We start from the raw sequence: 22393 nt of genomic DNA, 5'->3' as shown, positions 1-22393 counted from the left end.
CGAACACAAGCGCGCAGTTGAAGGCGCTACCGCATGGGTAGTTTATCCATGACCTTGAACCTCAGCGCGTTAGCTTTGTGGGTTTGGTATGCTTGCCCATATGTATGGCGTACACTTATCGTACCATAAATTAATACCGACCGCATAGCGGCCAATATCGATCACTTCGATCACACCCCCCTCAGTGTTCGGTTGCGTTAAATATAGATTAACCCTTAACCATACCGTGGGCGGCGCACCAAAAAAGAAAAAAAGGCGCGCGCGCACACGACTCCCCACAACAACTACACCCAAATTCATTGACTGTAGTCGTTCTAGGTATTCTAAAAATGAAAACCACGAACAAGCGATCGTGCTCATTGCACGGTACACGCCGCGCTTTTGGGGCAAAGAACAAGGGAACGAGAAAACTTGTAGCCGATCGTACTGTCGCGCCATATCCCGTCAGCCCAAAAGTTGCACAATCTGGGTAAAATCACGTTTTAGCGCCAGGCATGCATGCGTGTACGCGATCTGCCGAACGACCCGTCGCAATGATTCACGCAACGGAAATTTGGCCCCACAATCACGTGCTTTCCGCCATCTCACATGCTTCTGCCGTGACGACGACGACGACGGCGCGTTGATTTACGGCGAGCGAAAAGAAGCGAGAGAGAAAAAAGCATGAATTTTTTATTTCCCTTTTTTTCTTTTTCTTTTCTGCCTTTTTTTTCGTTTCACAATACATACACACCCTACATGCGGTTTCTGCACACACATAAAAATAAGCTACAGCAAGTTCCGAACCGGACAGTGCGGGACAAACTTTAGCCTAGAGTTGGTGTTTATTTGCGAGTTGGTTCTTTAAAGCCAAATTTAATTTTCTTATTATTTCCGTTATCTTTCTCTCATTTAAAGTACAAGCTGGACAATCTTGTACTATCACCAAATATGCCACAAAACGGAAACGAATCCCGCAGCTGTGGCGTTATACCCTTTTTACGGCACACAGTGTGCCGCCGGCGAATTGATGTGCGCGAGTGAAAAGCTGTCGAGACGACGGCACGCGCGTTTGTGTTGGTGCGCACGCTACGGCGATGTCAGCGTTTGACGTTTGCAGCACGAGTTTACCAGAAATATGCTCACCGCGCGGCTATTGTGTGGTGTGCGTTTTCTGTTCCATCTTTGCAGCCGAACCGAACGGTTCAGCGTTTTGTGCCTTTCCGTGCTGTGGTCTTCGATCGTTTTGCGTCGCCCTTTTACTCTGTCCGGTAAGTTGCAGAAGAACTTAACATTTTTGTTTCAAGTGATTGCGCGTTTGATGTTGCCTCCCGCAGCAACAAGTTGAAGCATGCAAGTTTCGCGAATCGGGTTGCCATGGACACACACGGTGAATTGTGCACTTGACTGCTACGATCGTACCGCGCCCGGCCGCGTTGACAACACTGCCGCGGATGCATTTCGTCGGTGTGATTCAAACTTGGTGTGCGTGTGTGTGTGTGCATACTTGAATAATGCAACGCTGTCTGTGTCCTCCGGATCGGTGTGATTTTTGCTAGCGATTAGGGAAATTTGATGCAATTTTTCCTCCCGTTTTACTCGATGCACACAGCACCGACGCTGTGCGCGGCCTCTTGGTGATATTTCGGTCCCCCGTTTTGGCAAGCGAAAAAAGAGGCCAGCACAAGATCCGAGCTGTGAAGGTTGTTGCCGAGAAACCGAACCTTGTGCGAAGAAAGTGCATGTGTGCGTGTGAAGAAGGGTGGAAATTGGAGGGAAAAAGCGGAAGAGCGGTACAGCTGCATGTACGAAGCCGGCAAACAGCTGGCGGCAGCGTAATGTTGCTTTCGCTATTTCGACCAGATGTGTAATGATGGCACCGGGCGACACAATTGAAGCTTTATCCTAATATCAAACACCAAAAATCGTCACAGGCATTATGACGCCAGGCGTAAACAGGTCCGAAGATTGATATGCGGAGGATAAAAACCTAACCTAGCCCACCACACGAAGGTGTCACGCGTCTAGTGGTGCGCACGGAGCTAGTAAACAAGCGCCGTAACCAGTTACGAACCCGGTTTACCAGACAAGGAATCCAGTTTAATCCAGAGCGCCAGGAAGATGATGAAACGCGGACCTGTAAAGGAGCTTGAAGCATTCCAGTGTAATTAAAAGATAAAAATCTGTGAGGCCGGGTACCGCACTCTCGCGGCGAGCGGAAGGTGTGTGGCTGGTGCCGTAGAGGGGAATGTAAATATTCGTCGTTGGGCTTTTAATCGTACGATGTTATGCTAAATATAGGCGAACACGGTGTGAAAGTGCGGGCCAGTGTATCAACTTGCACAGGGGTGTTCGAGGATATGGATGAAACGAGCGGCCAATTTCCTGATCCAAGGCACCAGTGCTGTAAAAAGGGGGTTGGCAAGACAATCCTTCTCCCAACCAATGTGTACTACGGTAGAAGATTCAACATTTAATTGAAACAGTCATTTCGATGGCTGAAACAATCTCAATGAGCTTGCCAATTACATCTGCGAAAACCCTGTACACACACACACAGGGTATCAGACGAGACACCGCAAACAACAATGACGAGGAGGAACGTCGCGTAAAACATAAAGCGCTTGCATGTGGCAGCGCAACTACACACACTCGCCATTGACACGTATGCAGACCGAACCAGTACACGGCCTCCTTTTGAATCAGGTGCAAGTCCGTTGAACCGACGTCCGCGGCACACGAAGCGACAAGCGTCCCTACCGGTGCGTTCATTCTTGGATTTGCAAAGGGCTTCTGCCCTGCCATTACATGAAACAGGGAGGAATACGTTTCGCGACCTGTTTTTCCCTGCCTTTTTGCGGTGCAAAAGCAATCCACCAGTGCCCAAGCACGTACGTCGAACAGTTAAAGTGCGGCGCAAGGTGACACAACAGGATAGCCAAGGACATGGCGCCTTGGGAATACCGGCGTCGCACACACGCACGTATTACCAACCAGAACCGGTTGAGGGAAGAATTCCTCCTGCTTCTTGTGTGTTTAGCCGCCTGTTTGTTTCGGGTTTCGCGTCGTTAGTAAGGCCGCCACCGTCTTACAGACGCCCTCCCGATCCGCCTCTCTGTCGCTCTGATCGAGCCGTTAACCTTGAAGACGTGAAGTGGTTCTGCATCAGAGATTCACGAGGCCATCTGCTCTCTCACCGTTTTGCCAACACATCAACGAATGGTTTCGATTAAAATGTGTCCAGATGTGAATCTGAAATGAAGCTTTTTTGGCCCCCCTCCCCCACAAAACATTTAAAGTGTGGCTTTATGGCCACTTTATTAGCACGTTTTTCGTAGCGCGCGCATAAATTATTCGTATCGAATAGGCGCGGGCGCACGGACACGAGATGAACCGACAGGTAGATCTTGCGTCAGTGGGTCGGATATCTCACGGAGATGTAAATCTCGATCGCGGTGCGGGTCGAGTGTTTGCTTCTCGGAAGCTTTAATGTTACCGGAAAAAAACAACAGCAACAACGCCACACATATGGGGGGAGGTGTTGTATGCTGGCACAGCTGTCTGCGATGTGCGAGAGAGGGACTGTTGGCAACACTGTAATATTTTTTCTTCTATTCTCATGCTCTATCGATCTTCTTCAAAAGCGAATGTCTTCCTATCGGAATGGAACGGGCCTTACACAGACAGACCGCCAGACAGACAGACAGCCAGGGCACATTTGTAGAGAGAAAAAAAAAGGAACAAGAGATATGCTTACGTCAATATTTGGCGGTCGTAAAGAGGTGCGTTGGCAATTAACGTTGCAGTAGGCCGTGTGATGTGTAAAGTGTTAATTTGACGGAGATTTACTCAACACACCCAGAACGCACGAACCATCCGCCGATGGGAATGGGGTGACTGTAGATTCCTTCGGGATGGACTTTGTGGTGTCCCACTTAATTATCAGGAATGTGCAGGACCTATTCTAGGCTCGCCTGTCGTTAGGCTCACCAATTTTGTTAATACGATTTGAATTCTTACATGCAAACAGCAAGGTCCGACTTTAATGTTTTTTCTAACTTTCTAATTTCAGCTTAATCCAGCCCACAGCTGAGGTCTCTTACCAGGCCGCCTGCAATCGTTTGTCGAACCCTCCTCCCCCCCCAGAAACCGGACCGGTGAAAGATGTCGACCGGCATAGCAGGTACGTTTGGTCTGTTCATTGTTCCGTCCGTTTCGATTACAACCCATGGCACGTTTTTCAAACCGTGTGCTTCTTTTGCCTTGTGTCCCCTCTTAGACATACGGGTTTGAATAAATTATTTGCCCTGCCCGTCTAACCCGAACCCGTTGCATATACCAACAATGGTGACTTTCTTTAACCTCCGCCCATACACAACCGTCTAGTGGGAGAAGAACCTTCCAGAACCAAGTTGCCATGGGGAAAAAAAAAAACGATGCATTGCCGGACAAAACCCGCGGAACTTCGATGTGGGACTGTGAATGTTGCGGGAAACAATTAAGTGTGTGGTGGTGGTCTCTAAACTCTCTTGAATGGGTCAATCGAACTAGATTGTTTCTCTCGCTCGGATGATGAGGAGGGGTTCGTGGCCGTTGCGTCACGGCATATTGGTGGTTGGTGTATGCGTAGGCCGTTCTGGAATGTTGTCGAGCCTCCGGCGTATTGTTTGTTACAATTAATTGAATGTGTGACACCAATAAAGCAAGCGAGCTTCGGAACAACCGTCAACAGCGTTGCTGTTTGTTGCTCGTCGATCGTGTGACGATCGAGCAAATGGGAATTAATTGAATTAAAACCCATTCTTGGTTGACATTGATGTTATGGTTTGGGACGCATTTTGAGAGGCTAACCATGGACCATGTTTCAAAAGTTTGAAGCACGAAGAGATCGGAAAGTCGTTAACAACGGTGCTGGTAATCGGTGCGGGCACAAACCCGCTGGGTAGATTAAGAAGGAGCCCCGGCACATCTTCGAGACACGGAGGTCGCTCAGGTCTAATCAGGATGAACTGTTGTGAGCTTTAGTCGGCTTGTGTGTAACCGAAAGTAAAAGAACTCTTAACCAAGATCAGGCGACCCCGAACACGGGTTATCGTAGGATGACTTTGTTTTTGAACATTTTTTTTTAATTTTATTTCCGTAGACTTCCATTGAAAGGTAGATTCCGCCCTGGGAACACAGCAGCTGTGCTTGTTGGTTGGCGTTTCGGGCGTTCGGAACTTTACTTGCGCGTTTGCGTTGCTATTTATATTGCTGCTGTGCCAAAGGTTGACCCGATGCAAAACTCCGCAAACGACAGAAAAGGTCGCGGGACGTTAAGGTAGCGAAGAGATCACCTTTAATGGGTAGATTAGGGAGAACACGTGACATAACGACACGGCTTTAAATGAGCTGTGGAACGGGCCGTTCCGGCTATTTTTGCAAATCTTGATGTTCCCAATGATGAACCCCCCCCGGTAAAGTGTCCCCCAAAAACGGACGTACGCTTTCCCACGAGTGTTTTCGGGTTAAAATAGAACAAATGGTTTGTCCGTGCGTACACGGTTGCGGTCTACCTTGTCCGTAGCTCAGCTTCGAGGTCACTCTGATAAGCGACACATAACGGCAACGGCAACAGCAATTACGTACGCGGGTACGAAGAGGAACTATTTTTTCAACCGTCCGTCAATCATTCAACTGGGAATGGCGCAAATAGGGTGTGAGAGGTGCCACACGTCATCAACATCGTCGTCGTGTATCTTTTCGTCACTTCCGCACGGTGCCAGTTCCCCTGCGCTGCTACCACCATCTCTGATGTTTCGTCGCAATAAACTAAAGACGATAAGACAACAGCGTTTAATCGGTTCGTGATTAACGTCTTCGCAGCTTAATAAATCCACAAACCGAGCGGCGAGCGGGGAAGAAGGGTTACGCGAAGGTTTATGGCGCAGTATTCCCTCCTTCGTGGTGCTATGGAGCTCTCCCGCTTGGGCTTTGGGCTTTTCCAGCGCAGAGGGACACCTCATTTCTGTACGTAAGAAATTAGCAGGACGTTTTCGTTTTGCACAGGTGTGAATGTACTAATTAGCGCCAGCTTCAAGTCTCATGACTAATGTGGAGCTGACGATGAGCTGTGTTTGAGTTGAGTTCCCGATTTTAATTAATTCTCAAAAACCATCTTCTATTACTGCCAAAATCTGGTAGGAGCTACAGTAACATCAACGAGTTCTCATCGTAGCTATGCTGGAGAAGGGCGCGTTGCAGTGATAAGAACTCGTTGCTACCCACCCCAACACCAACGTGTGGCCACCCTAGCTAAATTGATAACAGTTTCGGTCGAATGCGTGTTTTTATCTGGCTCGTGTGTTGTTTTGCTGTTTCTGCTGCATGCTTGTACGTGCCCGCATGCTGGTAACACGTTGCGAAAACACGACGCCTTTTGGGGGCTGGTCCTGGACAGTGTGAGATGCACTTCGATTCAAGCGTCGTACGCGCTCCGATCAGGTTTAAAGTACACCCATTAAAGAGTAATTGCGAATCGGACGATAGTTGTCGGTTCAATTGCTATTATTGGACCTCAAAGGGTCAAGGGTTGCGATAGACATCAACACGATAGACACAGTACGGACAGTGCCGCCACCGGCTGTTTGCTTTTCCACTAAGCTCGTGGTGCTTTAGAGCAGGCGAAATCATCAACATCATCCGGTCCCATCCACAAATAAATAAGCATGTGCGACGGATGCTTCTGCATGGTCGTCAGGACTGCTGTCTTCAATATTGATTGATGTGTTTATGGTTTGCCGCTGCTGCTGCTGCTGCTATTTGATAAGGATGGGGCTGGCGGAACACGAACGAATGTCGTTGATTTGTAGCTGCTCCTCGGTCACAAATTTAAATGTATGGTAACACGACGGCACAAACTTAACTAACGAGCGATTATTATTGGTGCGCGTGGAATTCGCATGCGGGACGAGTGATGATAGAAAATGAAAGCATCAAGATATCTCGGGCGCGCTTGGTGGGTGTATTGCGGGATGGAAAGTGTTGGACTCTCTGTCTCTCTCTCTCGGTTGGAGGTGTGGCAGAAGTGGCCTTCACCGACGTCAGCAGCAGTGGTAGTGACCACCTTCGGCGGAGGATGATGGGGAAGCCGGCACAGTGACATGTGGCGTATAAATTAACCTAACGAACGAATGACACATGCGGTTGATTGCAAATGACGGGACAATGATGGGGAAAAGCCTGCAACGATGTGTGGTGTCCGTCTGTCCGATTGTATAACAGACGTATCAGATGTAAAATTTAACCATAATCAACCGGTTTTGCGTTACATTGAATCTAAATTGTTTCTCTCTCTCTCTCCTTTCTTGTCGCCGCACTTACAGGATGGATAACATGCCGGCAAGTGCTGAACATTATGGTGATCTTCGGCTTCATGCTGAACTACGCGCTGCGCGTAAACTTCACGATCGCGATCGTGGCGATGACGAAAACGATCGTGAACGTAGCCACCGGTGGGGACAACAGTACCGGGCTGCTGAACGATACGGCAACCACGCTGGCGGAACTGTCCAGCACCACCACCGAATCGTCCGTGATCGATGAGGCGGACAAGTTTGAGTGGGACGCCCGCCAGCAGAACCTTATGCTCGGAAGCTTCTTCTGGGGTTACGTGCTGACGGAGCTGCCGGGTGGCCGCTTGGCGGAGATTATCGGTGGCCGGCGCGTGTTCGGGTACAGCATGCTGTGGGCCAGCTTGCTTACCCTGCTGACGCCACTCGCCTCCAACACGCACTACATTGCGGTGGTAATTTTGCGTGCCGTGCTCGGCTTCTTTCTCGGTGCGTCCTGGCCCGCCATTCACCCGCTGACCGCCGTTTGGATTCCGCCGATGGATCGGTCGAAGTTCATTGCGAATATGATGGCTTCGTCGCTCGGTGCCGCCATTACGATGCCTATCTGTGGGTTCCTGATCGCGACGATCGGATGGCAGAGTGTGTTCTACTTTACCGGCGGGCTCGGTTTGGTGTGGTCGATCGTTTGGTTCCTGGTGGTGTTTGAAACGCCGGCTTCCCATCCACGCATCACGCCCGAGGAGCGGAACGAGATCGAGACGGCCATTAATGCGGCCGGCAAGAAGAAGAAGCCTTCGTACGTGCCGTGGAAGTCGATCATTACCTCACCGCCGGTCTGGGCCATTATTCTTACGCACGGTGCGTCCGTGTTTGGGTTCTTCACCGTCGTGAACCAGCTGCCCACCTACATGAAGTACATTCTGCATTTCAACATTAAGGAGGTAACATACCTTGGCTCGGTCGATTTCTGCAGAGAATCGTGATATTGAAGGGGAGTTTTTTTGTTTTTGTTTTGGGCTTTCTTCCACAGAACGGATTGCTTTCCTCCTTGCCCTACTTTGGAAAGTACGCCATGGCTGTGATTTCATCGCATTTAGCTGATTACCTGAGAAAATCGGGCAAACTGTCGACGACCGCCACCAGAAAGATTTTCACCGCCTTCGGTAAGCTGCCTGCCTTTTAACAGATCCTAACAGCCACTTATTAACGAATGCAACGATTTTGCTCTCTCTCTCTCTCTGCAGCTGTGATGACTCCCGGCTTCTTGATGATCATTCAAGTGTACATGGGAGAGAACCGTTCCTGGGCGGTTGGTATCTTTACGCTGTCGCTCTTCCTGAACGGTGCCGTCACGGCCGGCTACCTCGGCAACGGGCTGGACATTGCGCCCAACTTTTCCGGCACCATCTTCGGTATGGCAAACACGCTGTCCTCGTTCGGTGGTTTCGTATCCGCGTACATGGTTGGTGTGCTCACCAACGACAATGTAAGTGCACTTTCGGTTGTAGGATTCACTCTTACAGATTGTAAATTAAACGTTACCCTTTGCTTCTTTCTCCCACCAGCAAACCTACGGTCAGTGGCAGATCGTGTTCTGGATTCTGGCCGTGGTGTACATTACGGGTTCCTCGGCGTACGTGCTGATGGGTACGGGTGAGCTGCAAGCCTGGAACAATCCGCCGGAGAAGGGTGACGGTAACGGTGAAACGGAGGAAGGTGTCCCGCTTAACCAGCGCGGACAGGCTGCCGTCAAGTAAGAAGGGTGGAAAACGCATAGCGTTTTGAATACCTACAAGCGTGTGCTCTATATTCGGGCGACTGATGCCAAGCAGCGGCAGCAGCAGCAGCAGCAGGCAGGTAAAGCTCGCTTATTAGGGCGCCACATTTGCGTGCTATTTTAAAAAAAGCCACAAACAAAACTAGGAAACATCGACAACAGAATTTCAAACCGTGTGGTTAGGTGCGTGTGTTCCGTAGCAAAGATATTGAAGGACATCAAAATGTGGGGAAGGGAATTTACAGATTTGTCGTAGCATTTAATAACTTATTGTTTTAAAAAAAAAACCACAACCTCTCTAGTAAGGGTGCAGTGAGCTGCTGCGCGAGCGCAAATGCTGTGTTTATAGTATTTTGTAGCAGGTTCACTGTGTTACTCTGTGTTTTAGAAAGGATCGTTTGCCAAGCACCACAGGACCGTTAGCGGTAGGAAAGCACAGGGAGAGGAATGTGAGTGTGAGTGTGTGTGTCCGAAGGCATGTTGTTGGTAGTAGTAGCTGCAGGAAAGCATCTGGTTGATTCAGGGGTTTTGACTTAATTTTATACTGTACAAAAAACAAAATGCGTGTAGAAAAAGCGGAACAGTGTGTGGCAGAGTTTTGGTGAAGCACGCGCGAAAAGGATCCCCCCCCAAGGGAAAGGAGAATGAACAATTTTCATGTTTTAATGAAAATCGAACGAACATGACCGAGAGGGGCGTCCGAAGATGGAGGAGGATTGGCGGTCGGCACTGTGCCCTCCTCCTCGATCGTTTCTCATTCTTCCTTCCCGGCAGGAGAGAGGAACAAACCACAGTGTGCAGTGCACTTCGCGGAACTTTGGCTGCATATGTGTGTGAGAGTGGTGTGCGCTTTTTCGTTTTTTTTTTTTGGAACGGAAAATGTTAACAGAGTAGATTTCGATGAACGTGCCTTTTTACAACACTACCTTCCATAGTGTGGAATGCGAATCTTGTTAATAGCTAGCAGATAGATCAAACCGGCCCAACACATTACTCCTTAACCCACGGAAGAAGACAGACAGCTAGGAAGGGAATCAGTCTACTTAAACTTTTACAGAGACAGACAGACGGTACTTGATATTTTATTTACAACACTTTTTTTCTTGTCTGTGTACCAATAGACATACACACACACCTTAGCGCGTGTACTGATGAACTCATTTTTAAATAGAATGAACAATAAAGACGGTAAATGTTAACGTGGAGAAAAAGGGGGGGCCAACCGTATACCTGAAATTCCCGAAATCCGTACTGGACCCGAATTACGGTGGTGAAAACTTCGAAGATCATCTTCTATTCTTAATCTAAACGCTGATTCTATACTAAACGCTGATGACATGGATATCATTGGTTTGAGGTTCTCCTATAGAAGCTTATCAAAAAATTGAGCGAGCGGTCCCCATAAGGTGCTAGAGTGGAACAGGATCTGAATAATTAATTTACATTCTATATGTTTTTACTTTTTTTAAATTGAGCATTTGAATTATTAATAATTCTTCGCAACACATACAATTTCAACAATTAAATTTAAAATCATTGTACGTCCTTTTTCTGTCCACACACGGTACCCAGTGTGCGGTGCGTCATGGCCCAACCTTGCACGCTTGCTGTTCGCTTTGACAAGTTTGACAGATGCGAAAATGCAATGTGACAGATTTGCGTGAACAAGAATCGACTCTCCGCCAGCCAATAATAAGACCGAGAGTTGTTTTTATCAAAAGTGAACTAGTAGTTTGCAAAGTTAGCATACTTTTTCGACCACTTACCGTATGTGATAGCAACGCGGCGGTTCCACTGTTGCAACAAGCACGATTCGACAAACGGTTCGGGAACGTTAGCGCAGGACCGAGGCAGAGGGAGCAGCACGTACTCTCTGTTTAGCATAATTGGCCCCGAAACAAGTGCAGGCGCCGAACGTACGAAGCGAAACGAAGCGAAGAAGTGTGGAGAAGGTACGATAGGGAGGTTTTGGGATTATTAGAGAAAATTAGAAAATCGCCAGACGGCCAGAGTGCGAACCCTGGGAGCAGCCCATGGCCCGTTATGATTAAAGTTTGATTATAGTGTATCATCATCCACCCCTTGCAGTGGTTGCAGTGGTGATTGTTGCGGGGTTTTTTTTTGCACTAGCGCGCTGGGTGGCACAGCGGACGCGCACACCCATCGGTCTAACGCCCCATATCGGTGCGGTAAGTGCAAATTGCAAGTGCTCGGTGGCGAAATTAGCAAACGCCCGGAAGTGTCCATTTGATAAACGATTCGGTGTTAATTTGTTTTAAGGTTCCATCGAGACAACAGCGACAGCAACAATAACAGCAACAACAGCAGCACCGTAAACCATGGCATCCTTCGATGTGTACGATCGGTCGAGCTGGTACTTCGGTGCGATGTCACGCCAGGACGCGACAGATTTGCTGCTGAACGAGCGCGAAAGCGGCGTGTTTCTGGTGCGCGACAGTACCACGATCGTGGGCGATTTCGTGCTGTGCGTGCGTGAAGATTCGAAAGTGAGTCACTACATCATAAACAAAATACCGAACTCGCCCGACGGCGAGTGCTTCGTGTACCGTATCGGCGATCAAACGTTCGCCGATCTGCCGGACCTGCTGTCGTTCTACAAGCTGCACTATCTCGACACGACGCCCCTGCGGCGACCGATGATCCGCCGGCTGGAGAAGGTAATCGGGAAGTTCGATTTTGACGGTAGCGATCCGGACGATTTGCCGTTCAAGAAGGGCGAAATACTGCACATCATCAGCAAGGACGAGGAGCAATGGTGGACGGCACGGAATGGGCAGGGTCAGACCGGCCAGATACCGGTACCGTACGTGACGCGATACGAGGAAAACATTATCGAGCGGCCCAACTCGGGTGGCGGAGGTGGTGCTGGTGCTGGTGGTGGTCCGGGTGGACATCATCATCATCATCCAGCGGGTGCCGGCGGTGGGCTGCATCATTCGGAAAATTCGAACATTTTCAAATCGAACCTTAACCGACAGCTGCCAGCGTTGGCCCGGGTTAAGCAGGAGCGCGTCCCGAACGCGTACGACGAGACGGCCCTCAAGCTAAGCGTTGGTGACGTTATAAAGGTGCTGAAGACGAACATCAACGGGCAGTGGGAGGGTGAGCTGAAGGGCAAGATTGGCCACTTTCCGTTCACGCACGTCGAGTTTATTGATGAGTGAAGCGGTCGATCGAACGAGCGTTCACTTCGCACAAGCTGTGTTTCTGTTAACCGATGTGTGGTAATTTTCTAAAATAGTTTTTTTTTTATTATTCCGCGTTTCTTTGTGCTGTAAACAGATGCGAACCGGACTTTTTATGATTATGTGTGCTGCTAGTAGCTTATATTTAACATGTACAGCCTTATATATATAGTTTATGTATGTTTCCGTTTCCGGGTAAGCAAAAGAAGGAGGAGAGAGAGATGTGTGTGTGTGTGTGTGTGCACTAGCGCACACATTCCTACGTTCCGAGTCATTCAGTTTAAGTGATTTTAAATACGATTAGAGTAGGCTATGCTTATGTTGCTTTGCGATGCAGTCGGCAAAACAATAATTCCAGAATAGTAAGAGAGGGAGATAGCGCGCGCGAGAGAGAGAAAACGCATGATGAGTAATGATAGTAAAACCCTAGTAGGCATAAAAAGTGGAATATAAACGAAAGGGAAATGCACATTAGCAGAGCCGGCACCACTCCAATGTATAATGTTTAGCCCCCGTACCCCCATTTTGTAGCAGTAGGAAGGAAGAAACAGTTTTATTTACTCTAGCTTTATCATTAAACCATCATTATTATGCAAGTGCCGGATGACGGGGAATCATCGACGTGCAACCCCCACTTCCGGGAAACCTCCCTCGGCAAACGAGCAACAGTCAGCAGGTTAAACACGAATGAAACTCTCTAGCATGTAAGGACGATTTAGTTGGTGACTCTCTCAGGCTCTCAGGCACAGCTAGGTAGCGCGTTTGTTCATGACGAAACGGTAGAAGCAACACAGGAAAGAACCACTAGTAGGTAGGCGAGAATCCAGCAGGACGATGGACCTCAGATGGGTCCATCGAACGAACGGCCCCACCAGCAACCAATTTAGGATGAACGACCGTGGCAAGCCAGGGACGCACGTGGACAGACGGATTAAGATTAAGTTTACGTTACATAGCGTTGATTTTTATATACCAAGACCAATAAGATAGCGGCAGTGAGCAGCTCCGATAGTGGCGTTGAATGCTGGAGTGTCCTTCTTTGGTAGAGTGTAGTGGTAAACGATCCCACCCTCTCGCTAACACAATCGGACTGTGTGGGGATGCAGGCAGATTTTCTATTTCATTTTAGGGTATTTTTTTCCGGATCGTCACTTTTGTTTCCCGCCCATGATCTCTCTCTAGTGCACAGCATCCAAAAATTGATCCGATCGAAGGAGAGCGAGAATTTTGGCGTTTTTGGTTCTAAATTCTCCGATCGCTCAGTCAACGAAGGTTTGCAGTAGAATATTTAAAAAAAGGGATACAGCACACACACCCTTAGCCGTAGTGTGAGTTGTTGTTGAGTGAGAAAACCAAACCACCAAACCACCATCACACCCCGCCCCAAATTCGTAGCGGACCCAAAAACCCGTGTGGTGGCACATTGTAAACACAATTCTAAGGGAATCACGAAGCAATTTATTTTTATAATTATAGGAAAGCGAGTCTAGTAGTGGTGGAAGTAAGGCGAGCAGAATTTCTAAAACCTAGATGAAAGAAACCCCGAGAACTGAACTGGAGGAGCAAGGTTGATGAAACGTGTTTGCGGGTATTGCTAAATGGGAGAAGAGAAGAACCGTCTGCCTAACACGAAATGAACCCCGAGAATGTCCGCACAAAACACTTCTCCCGCAAAGCCAAATATTTGTAACTGGGTCACATCATACCGCGGAACACGTCGAACACCAATAGCTGCTGCATCCAACGATGTGGCAGGAAGAAATGTGCAATAACTAGCTGCAACCTTCGTATCGTAACTAAATAGATTGCGTGGGGTAACAGTAGATAGTATACACCAAAAGAGGGGAGAAAATAAGGCGCAACCTGGCCCAAATAAATCCCTTTTCCGGCGTGGAAATAGTGAAGATGATATAGATAAACAGCACACATGAGGATCGAACTGCTAACCCCCCTGGGAATGCTGAGTATTGAAGACGAGAGCGAGAGCAACAATCGCAATAATAGAACACGTATATATATACACAGACACACATGCATACATATATTTACTCCAAAACCAAGCCTACCAGTTGTTTTCTTCTTCTCGATTCAAAAAGGGAAACAAAAACAATAAAAATAAAACACACTTAATAAACACGCAGAAACAGTGCAGAAATAACACGCATAAAAACAAAACGTTAGCTACAGCAAAAAAAACTACAAAAGGTGAATTAATAAAAACGGAAGCAAAAAAGAGTAAAGTGAAAGTGAAAAAGTGCTATATAAGTAATTAATCATAGTGTGAGAAAAAGAAAAATGGCAAAAGAAAAACGATCGTCAAAATGCAGTTAAACGACGCTGCACAAAAATTATTCAAAACACCGCATTATATGATATGTATATCTCACAGAACGAGTTTTGGGTTGTGTTTGCGATATATATATAAAATGAAAAAAAAAAAAAATGCTATATATATTAGCGTGTAAGCAAAGGGAAAAGTCTCCTGTAAGTTATCCTGAGACGCTCGGACGAAAAAAGGAAAGAAACAGAAAACAACGGCTTAGAGAGAGAAAAAAAGAGAGAAAGTGGAAAACGAAAGGAAAACGAAGGAAAAAGAGGGGAAAACAACCAACATTCTCGAATTTGTATAAAAAAAGAGGCAAACAGCTAAAGTGAAAAAAAAACAACAAACAAACGAAACGAATATATAGTTCTGTATCTGTAACCTTTGCAAGTTTAAATTTGTTTCATTTCTTTCCTTGTTTTTTGTTTATCACTTTTTGGAATAATGTGTACAAAAACAAAAAACAAAACACTTTTTATATAAGTGGTGAAAAAATTCGTTTTTTTTTTACAGTTTTACAACTTTATTAAGGGGACTCTTTTATTTTCTCTTGCTTTTCTCTCTGTGCGGATGTGCGCGTTTCTTCTTTATTACTTTCTTTCTTCCTTATTTACTTTCTTCTTCCGCTTGTTTTTCTTTGTTTTACACTTCCTCTGTAGCTATTTATCTGTTGTGTTTCTTTTGCTTCGATTCCCTCTTTGTTGGTTAACTATTTACATTGGCTGCTTTTACTGTTCCATTTAGTAATTAGCACAAAATTTTACTACCTTTAAGTTAATTCGCCCTTTCTGAATGAACCATGCGTGTGTGAAAAACGGAAAGAAACGAAAAAAAAAAACACATAAAAACCAAAAAACCACACGCAACCACAAAATAGGTTATGCAAATTTAGTACAGAAAAGAAAAAAAGTAAAAAGAAAACGGAAAATTCTCTTTCCCTTTTTTTTTTGGTGAAGCAGAAAACGAAACAAAAGGACGAAAACAAAAATCAAAGCCAAACAAAACGCAAAAACGTCGCAGAACGCAAAATTGCTATATCGCAGCACCGTGCTCCGTGTTCACTAACTAAGTAATTAATTAACAAATTAAATAGCTCCTACAACCGCTCCGACCTTTTTCGAGGTTTTGAATCTACCCCCAGAGGAAGGACAGGTTGGGGAGGATCATTCGTTGCTCGATGAAGTTACGATCGATCTACTATCGGGGGAGGGAGTACCCTTCGCGCAGGAAAATGAGTCATCCGTATCGCACATCGGGTGTGATACGGTTGAAGATTTTCCACGCCGACCGACTTAGGACCCACTTAGTATTTATCTTAGATATTGATTTCTATAACGCATTTTACTTCTCTTGCCTACCCGCTATCTATCGCCTATCGATTTGCGTACCCATTCTGTGCAGCAGCTTCTCTGCTAGCTCGTTAGGAACATTAATCCGTTCTTGGAGTTTGAGGGAGGGAGGGGGGGGATTAAATGAAGGACAGGGAAAGGGAATCGGGGTGTTTGCCAGCAGCTTCATGGAAGACACACGCACACGCAGACTGAGGGAGGAGGTTTCGGTTGTGTCCTGTGTCGGCGCAGCTTCTCCCTAACCTCGTAACAAGAGCCTCTTTCTAGCGACGACGACGGACGACAATTAAACACACGCACGCACACTCACACACTCTAGGGTACATGAATCCTTGCTCCCCCCCCCCCCCCCCCCGAGTCATACAGAGTCCGGTTTTTAGCTAATATATCTAAGCATTTCTTTGGATAGTCTGCTCCTCCTCCGATCATTCGTCCGCTTGGGAATGTTTATTTTTGAGTGTGATTTTAGTACGAACCAAAAAAAAAGGAATCAAACTCTACAGTGCGCCATTATGCCGGGGGATACGGGGAAGGAGAAACTATAATTCGGGGAAAGACTGCATTTAGCCTGCTTCTTGTGCTTCTGTATTTACATCTTCGGTTGATCTTCTTGAAGGGCCGCCCTCCAATGGTTGAGAATGCGGGATGTAAGAAAGTCTGATGAGAAGGTCCTCGTCAACTTCAATCCCGTCCTTCACAAGCATTGCGACAACCCGGATAGAAGAGTGCTTTTCGTCCCTGGTATACACTGACTCGGCTCGCTTACATCTCTTATCGAACTACATCAAACTACGATAGCAATGTATATTACGCATGGGGGGTTTGTTTTTTTTATATCTCATTGTGACTATATTAGCTCTAGCACTCACTCACTCACTCGCTCGCTCTCTCGACTGACCCATTCGGCCCATCACCGTTGTCGTCGCGACCGGAGATTACGGCCGCCAGCTGTGGCTGTGTGATATGTTGAACGCCCGCGAAACCTCGTTGAACGTCCGGAGTTTTTCTTTCTTCGGAGCTGAAATCATCATCCTTTTCCCTGCGCTCATCCACGACCGCCTAGTGAAGGTAGCTCACCACCATCTCGTGGTCCGACCGTTGCTCTGTCATCCCATCGGGTGAGGACCAACCGTGCCCACCGACCACCCGGCCAACCGGTCATTCCTGCTTGATGCTACCGGTGTGCGCCGGATGGTGCGGATGGTGAAGGTGCGGTGCGTAGTGGTGTCCTCCACCGGTACCACCACCGCCACCGCCACCGGACACGGACGAAGGTGAGGATAGGCCTGGGACGAGACTGGCGGGAAACAGTTCCCCGCTGGCGGACGAATGCGTCGGGCTGTCCATACCGTTCGGTGGGTTTATCCGCTTTTCCTTCTGCCGCCGGTTACAGAACCACACCCGCACCACCTCCTTCTCCATGCAGAGGTTGTCCGCCAGGGTGGAGATCTCTTCGCTGGTGGGTTTGCAGTTGACGAGGAACGCCTTTTCCAGCGCAACCCGGACGGAGGTTTCGATCGAGGTGCGCTTCTTGCGCCGTCGGCCCATCGTTTCCGGGGTGGCCATCGTGTTGGAGAGGGCGGCCGGGCTGAAGATGCGCCTGTGAAGGGGGGGACAGAGGGAAATGGGAGCGCGATTAGTGACACTAGTGGAGATTCAAGACTAGATATATTCACTTACCCGCCAGGGTTGGAGATGCTGCTGTCCGCGTCCTCGAGCCACTTCTGCAGCAGCGGCTTTAGCTTGCACATGTTCTTGAAGCTCAGGTTTAGCGCCTCGAACCGGGAGATGGTCGTCTGGGAGAAATCGTTCCCGTACAGCTTGCCCATCGCCAGCCCCACGTCACCCTGCGTAAAGCCCAGCTTTATCCTTCGCTGCTTGAACGTCTTCGCGAACTGTTCCAGCTCCTCCAGATCGGTCGTCTCTTCGGGCGATGGTTCCAGCGCGCGGGGGGCGGCCGAATGTTTCTGGAGCTGAGGTGTGTGGGCACCCGAGCCGGGCGTGGACGGTGTCAGGATGCCACCCACATTCATCTGACTCACGTTGGGAGGTGTTGTTTGGCTCGCGCCTAGCATGGCGCCCGTTTGCGTCGAATGGTGATGCAGTCCCGGGCTGCCGGATGGACTGTGCAGTGGGGAGCTGGTGGCGGTGGCGCCCGGCGTTGGTGTGGAGCTGGTAGGCTTCAGCTGTTGCTGTTTCTGCAGTGCTTGAAGTTGGGCGACCGCTTGCTGGACCTGTTGGAGAGCGGGAGAAGAAAGGGGAGTCGTTTTAGAGGCGTTGTGGGATTGGCCTGGAGTCGATTCTTGAAAAGGAAAAGCCATGCAGAAAAAAAAAACGACGAAGCTGTGTGAAGTGACCTGCATCGATGTTCGAGCAGACGCGCTCTGTCCCTCGCTGATGATAGCAGCAGCAGCAGCAGCAGCAGTATTACCATTCGGCATTGGTTTGCTGCTGGGCGTACAATCACTGCCAGCGCTTTGGGTGGGAAAGTTGAGATTAAGCTGAACCCCCGGACGCGGAAGCATTAACGAGAGAACAAGGTACAAATCGGCTCTAGAAATTCCATACTCTCACTGTTGCTTCTCAAGACTTCTGATAAGAGAGTTTGGTGATACGTACCTGGTTTTGCATGAGGAACGATGCAGCGGCCTGGGCGGTGGCCGCCGCAGTAGCATTCTCGTTCGCACCGACAGCGCTGCCCTGCACCTGGAGCAGCATGTACTGTTGGAGCTGCTGCTGGAGGGATGCTTGCTGAGCTTGGAGCGCTTGCTGCAGCATTCCGATGTCCTGCCCCGAAAGGCCGGCCAGTCCACCCAGACCGAGTTGGTTCTGAAGGAACAGCGAGCTTAGCGGGAGATGGTTCTGAAGGGCGGCGAGGGCAACGCCAAGACCTCCGCCCGGAACAGCACTGGATGCTGGTGGCGATGGGGTCCTTCGTGACGAGTCCGTAATCTGGCGGTTGGAGTGAAGAGAGTTGGAGAGCGTTATTTAAGGTGTTCAGGTGAAGATACAAAGCCCCGCGTACAGTACTTACAAGATTGAGTGGCGTGGTTCGTTCCGGACGCTCGTTTGGAATGGGGCTGCTGAGGTTCTCGCGGTCACTGCCATCGTCACGATCGCTGTCGATGTCGTCTGTATCGGGGGGTAAGGAGAGAGAGAGAGAGAGAGCAACAACACCATTAACAACCCATTTACTGGTTAATGACCTAGTTTTTACTTCTACAAAATAGGAAAGGGAGCACACTTAAGGACACCTCCGGCGCACGAGCCTTTGATAAAGCCCATTCACAGCCGTGAAGAAAGTCACTTCAAGAGGATAAGGATAAGCTTGCTGCTGTTGCACACAAAACCAGGGGTTCCAAATTGCATCATTAAGACGCTCGAATGCAACGAGCCTAAGCACAGGTAACGGCTAACCGAAGTGTTGTTAAGACTTGTCAAGGACACGAGCTATTGTTGGGAGGAAACATCGGTGCTCCATACAAGACTTCTTTCTTGTTAAAAAACGAGGGTTAGTATTTTGGGAAAATCAAAACATTTGTACATTCGGATTGCTGCAGCACTCCCGGCGTTGTGTGCGGACCAATCCGAGAGACCGTTGCGACATGTTGGAAAATATGTCCCCTTTTTCTTTTTGGTGCGCCAGTGTGTGGAACGAAATGCATTTTTTTTTTGTCCTGCTGGTAGGGGTAACGGGTTTCGATCGACACCCCTTTTGTGCAACCCCTTAACAAAAGGAAGACACCCTACGGGAAGGGAGGGAGATTCAATCACATTCTCTCCGTTCGCTCTTCGCTCGCTTGCTATGTGTGATTTTTATTTTCCAAAATGAAGGGGTAAAACAGTGCGATAGTAGAAGAAAAAAAAAAACACATTATAACAAGGGCGTAACAAGCCAACAATATATTACGGCAGCAATCACAGAACACGGAGCGCGCGCGTTAGGCCCAAGTTCAAGGGTGATGATGCGCCGCTTGGTTCGGAAATGACTTTTCATAACGGCCACCAAACGGCACCGTTGCTGTAGGTCAGTGAAGAGAAGAAGAAGTTTTTAGGTACATTCTTGCTGCAGAAGTAGGTCATATTGGTGATGGTGGCCAGAATTGTACACCGGGATTTCCAAATCAGAAATTGCCCTTCGACTTTTTTTTTATTCCCGCAAGCAGCTTAGAGGGTTTCCTTTCTTTCTTGTAGAATTAAAAAACTAAACTCATGATTAGGATATAAGCTCGTCTCTACTGAAGATCAGGTGATTGAGCCAGAACGTCCAGAGATCAATCAGAGGTTTCATAAGGTATGTTGATTTTTCCCCGTTGGTCTCTTTGGCCTCATTAAGGCTTCTTAAGTCCTTCAAACTTCAAAAATTAGATCGAACAACCGTTCATCGTTATTGGTTTTAGACAAAATGCAGCTGAGCAATAAGTCTGCCTTATAACTTGAACCTATTGGTATCCGGGTTGAAGTCAAAGGAAACATCTGTGATCACTGAGAGGTTATCAGCCGTAGACCTCTTTTGAAATTTCTAAGAGACTTCTCTTCTTCCTTGACACTACAATCACGGCCTGTCATTTCATTCTTTCGCCGCGATCACCGGACCATCCCTTTGACTTCACAAATGACTCAAAGTCTCTGTAAACTAACTTACTAGCCAACCTAATTAGAATTCTATTGCATCCTTGAAACTTGAAGCTCAAGTTGAAGATTTCTGAGTTCAAGCTGGAACTGGATACGATAACACTTCCGTACTGATCTTCAAACTATTGGTTGGGAAAATACTGGTTCTCACACTGGATTTTTCTCGACAACAAATCTAGCTTTGTATAGCGATTCGTAGAAAAGAATCCTTTCAGAACACCTCTGTTCTCTGATTCATCTGATTTGGTTCACATTTTGCCTGGAAGTCTTAAGCTTTCTGCTGTAACTTCAGCGTAACTTACGGACCAACATGACCCCGGTCGAAATGAATCAGTAATTACTTAATGTGAATCTTGTACGCCCGATACCCATAAAAACAGTGCAACCGTGAAAAGAAAGTTAACCTCACACTTAACGAAGAACTGACCACAAGCGACGAACCCCGTAGAAAACGATACCCGGCACCCCCTTCGCAGTACCAAACACAGCCGTGTAATAATGATTTATGTAATTAAAAAAAACTACAATAAAAATCAGTTTCAAGTAGTTTCCAAATCCTCACGAGATTTATGGATTTATGCTCTTGCTTTTCTTTCCTAAATTTGCTCTCAAGTGTGAAGGGTTTAAAGTTGAATGGCTTTCGTAAGCCGCGGGGCCCGGGCTGACAGTTGCGATAACGCATCGTGTATCGGACAAATCAATGGTATTGTTTTGTCAATTATCGGAACCGGGTGTTGCGCACGCCGGCGATCGTTTTCCAAAACAACAGCGAATAAGGGCTGCCGGTGGCTGTTATTGCTTCGAAAACCGATCGAGCAGTATCGGGGTGTATAGAAATTAAAAATTACAAACGTGAATTATGGGTTTAACACAACCACGCCAGCAGCAGCAGCACAACCCGTTCGATAGCGATCGGCGGGGTAATTGATTACCGATTGGCAAAGAAATGGCGCAACTGTAGGTTGCAGTGAGCAGTCAGCAACCCGGCGTCACTTGGCTTGGATCGGAAAAGCGAACTGGAAAAGTGATTGATCGGGACCATCTTACTGCCACTATAATAGCTACGAATGGCGTACCCCACGATAGGACCGATACGGTGCAATTAGACGAGGGTGGGACGAAAATTAAATTTGAAAATTTATGACACCCCAAAAATCCGTCACCCTCCGTTTTGGGCAAGCGCAAGAACTATAAAATACAATTAAAAGGGGTAAACGGCAAAAAAAAGGCACAGTTGCAACAAAACTGCAGCAAATTGCATGAAATTTGTATCCTCCTCAAACGTACCGAATGGGAAATGATTGATATTTTCTTCTCTCTCTCTTTTGTAGCTGTTGCTTGTCCCATTCTTCAAGGAAAAAGCAACCCCCGGTTTTGGGTTCGTGACGCGCGCGTCACACATAATGGGCTCGGGAAGGTATAACGGCTGATGACGCCGTGCCTGATAAGCGGTGCTGACAAAGATGGGATGCTTTGTACCGGGGACCACACTCACCACACGTTCTGGAAATGGAGGTCTTGCCATATCGGGACCACCAGAACCGGGAGACCGTCCCGGTCGCGGAATGTCGCCGACTGTTTGCATGTCGCCTCGGCGGGGGCCTTTTTTCTGCTTTCTTGTAATGTGTGGTGGTCAACGGCCAAAGTCCTAGATTTCCAATTCAATCTCGGTTAGCTAAGTAATGCAGATTTGCTCCCGTCGTCTCGACGTGATTGGGGGGCTCTGATAAAGATCTGGTAATGTTATGCAGATGCTTCTTCGCATTCTTGAAGATGACCATGATGTGCGT

General features: G+C 47.8%; 3 protein-coding genes across 8 annotated transcripts in view; 2 read left to right on the top strand and 1 right to left on the bottom strand.

Annotated features, from left to right (window-relative positions):
- The first annotated feature begins 1058 nt into the window (after positions 1-1058).
- On the top strand, positions 1059-10301 carry LOC118510716 (sialin). Its single transcript, XM_036052920.1, has 6 exons — positions 1059-1250; positions 4052-4162; positions 7344-8254; positions 8344-8476; positions 8558-8799; positions 8879-10301. Exons 2-6 carry the CDS (start codon positions 4144-4146, stop codon positions 9068-9070), a joined length of 1497 nt encoding a protein of 498 aa, XP_035908813.1. The 5' UTR covers positions 1059-1250; positions 4052-4143; the 3' UTR covers positions 9071-10301.
- A 407-nt stretch (positions 10302-10708) lies between these two features.
- LOC118510715 (adapter molecule Crk) lies at positions 10709-15000 on the top strand. Of its 2 annotated transcripts, none has more exons than XM_036052918.1 (3): positions 10709-11042; positions 11179-11279; positions 11371-15000. In XM_036052918.1, the coding sequence occupies exon 3, from the start codon at positions 11430-11432 to the stop codon at positions 12273-12275; it is 846 nt and encodes a 281-aa protein (XP_035908811.1). In that variant the 5' UTR covers positions 10709-11042; positions 11179-11279; positions 11371-11429; the 3' UTR covers positions 12276-15000. The 2 variants fall into 2 exon arrangements, with proteins under 2 accessions (XP_035908811.1, XP_035908812.1); XM_036052919.1 differs by having other exon boundaries at positions 10723-11042; positions 11155-11279.
- A 221-nt stretch (positions 15001-15221) lies between these two features.
- The window catches only part of LOC118510714 (protein nubbin-like), a 108668-nt gene continuing 101496 nt past the window's right edge, over positions 15222-22393 (bottom strand). For all 5 annotated transcript variants that reach the window (XM_036052915.1, XM_036052913.1, XM_036052917.1 and 2 more), the window contains 4 exons: positions 19003-19100; positions 18588-18920; positions 17649-18202; positions 15222-17568 (listed from right to left, as the gene is read on the bottom strand). In XM_036052915.1, coding sequence (XP_035908808.1) covers positions 17127-17568; positions 17649-18202; positions 18588-18920; positions 19003-19100 — 1427 coding nt within the window. In that variant the 3' untranslated portion in view covers positions 15222-17126. The remainder of the gene's footprint in view (positions 17569-17648; positions 18203-18587; positions 18921-19002; positions 19101-22393) is intronic.

Source organism: Anopheles stephensi, chromosome 3 (genome assembly GCF_013141755.1).
Source record: "Anopheles stephensi strain Indian chromosome 3, UCI_ANSTEP_V1.0, whole genome shotgun sequence".
NCBI classification, from domain to species: Eukaryota; Metazoa; Arthropoda; class Insecta; order Diptera; family Culicidae; genus Anopheles; species Anopheles stephensi.
The sequence above is the reverse complement of the archived record's forward strand: the minus strand, read 5'-3'. Positions and strand labels throughout refer to the sequence as shown.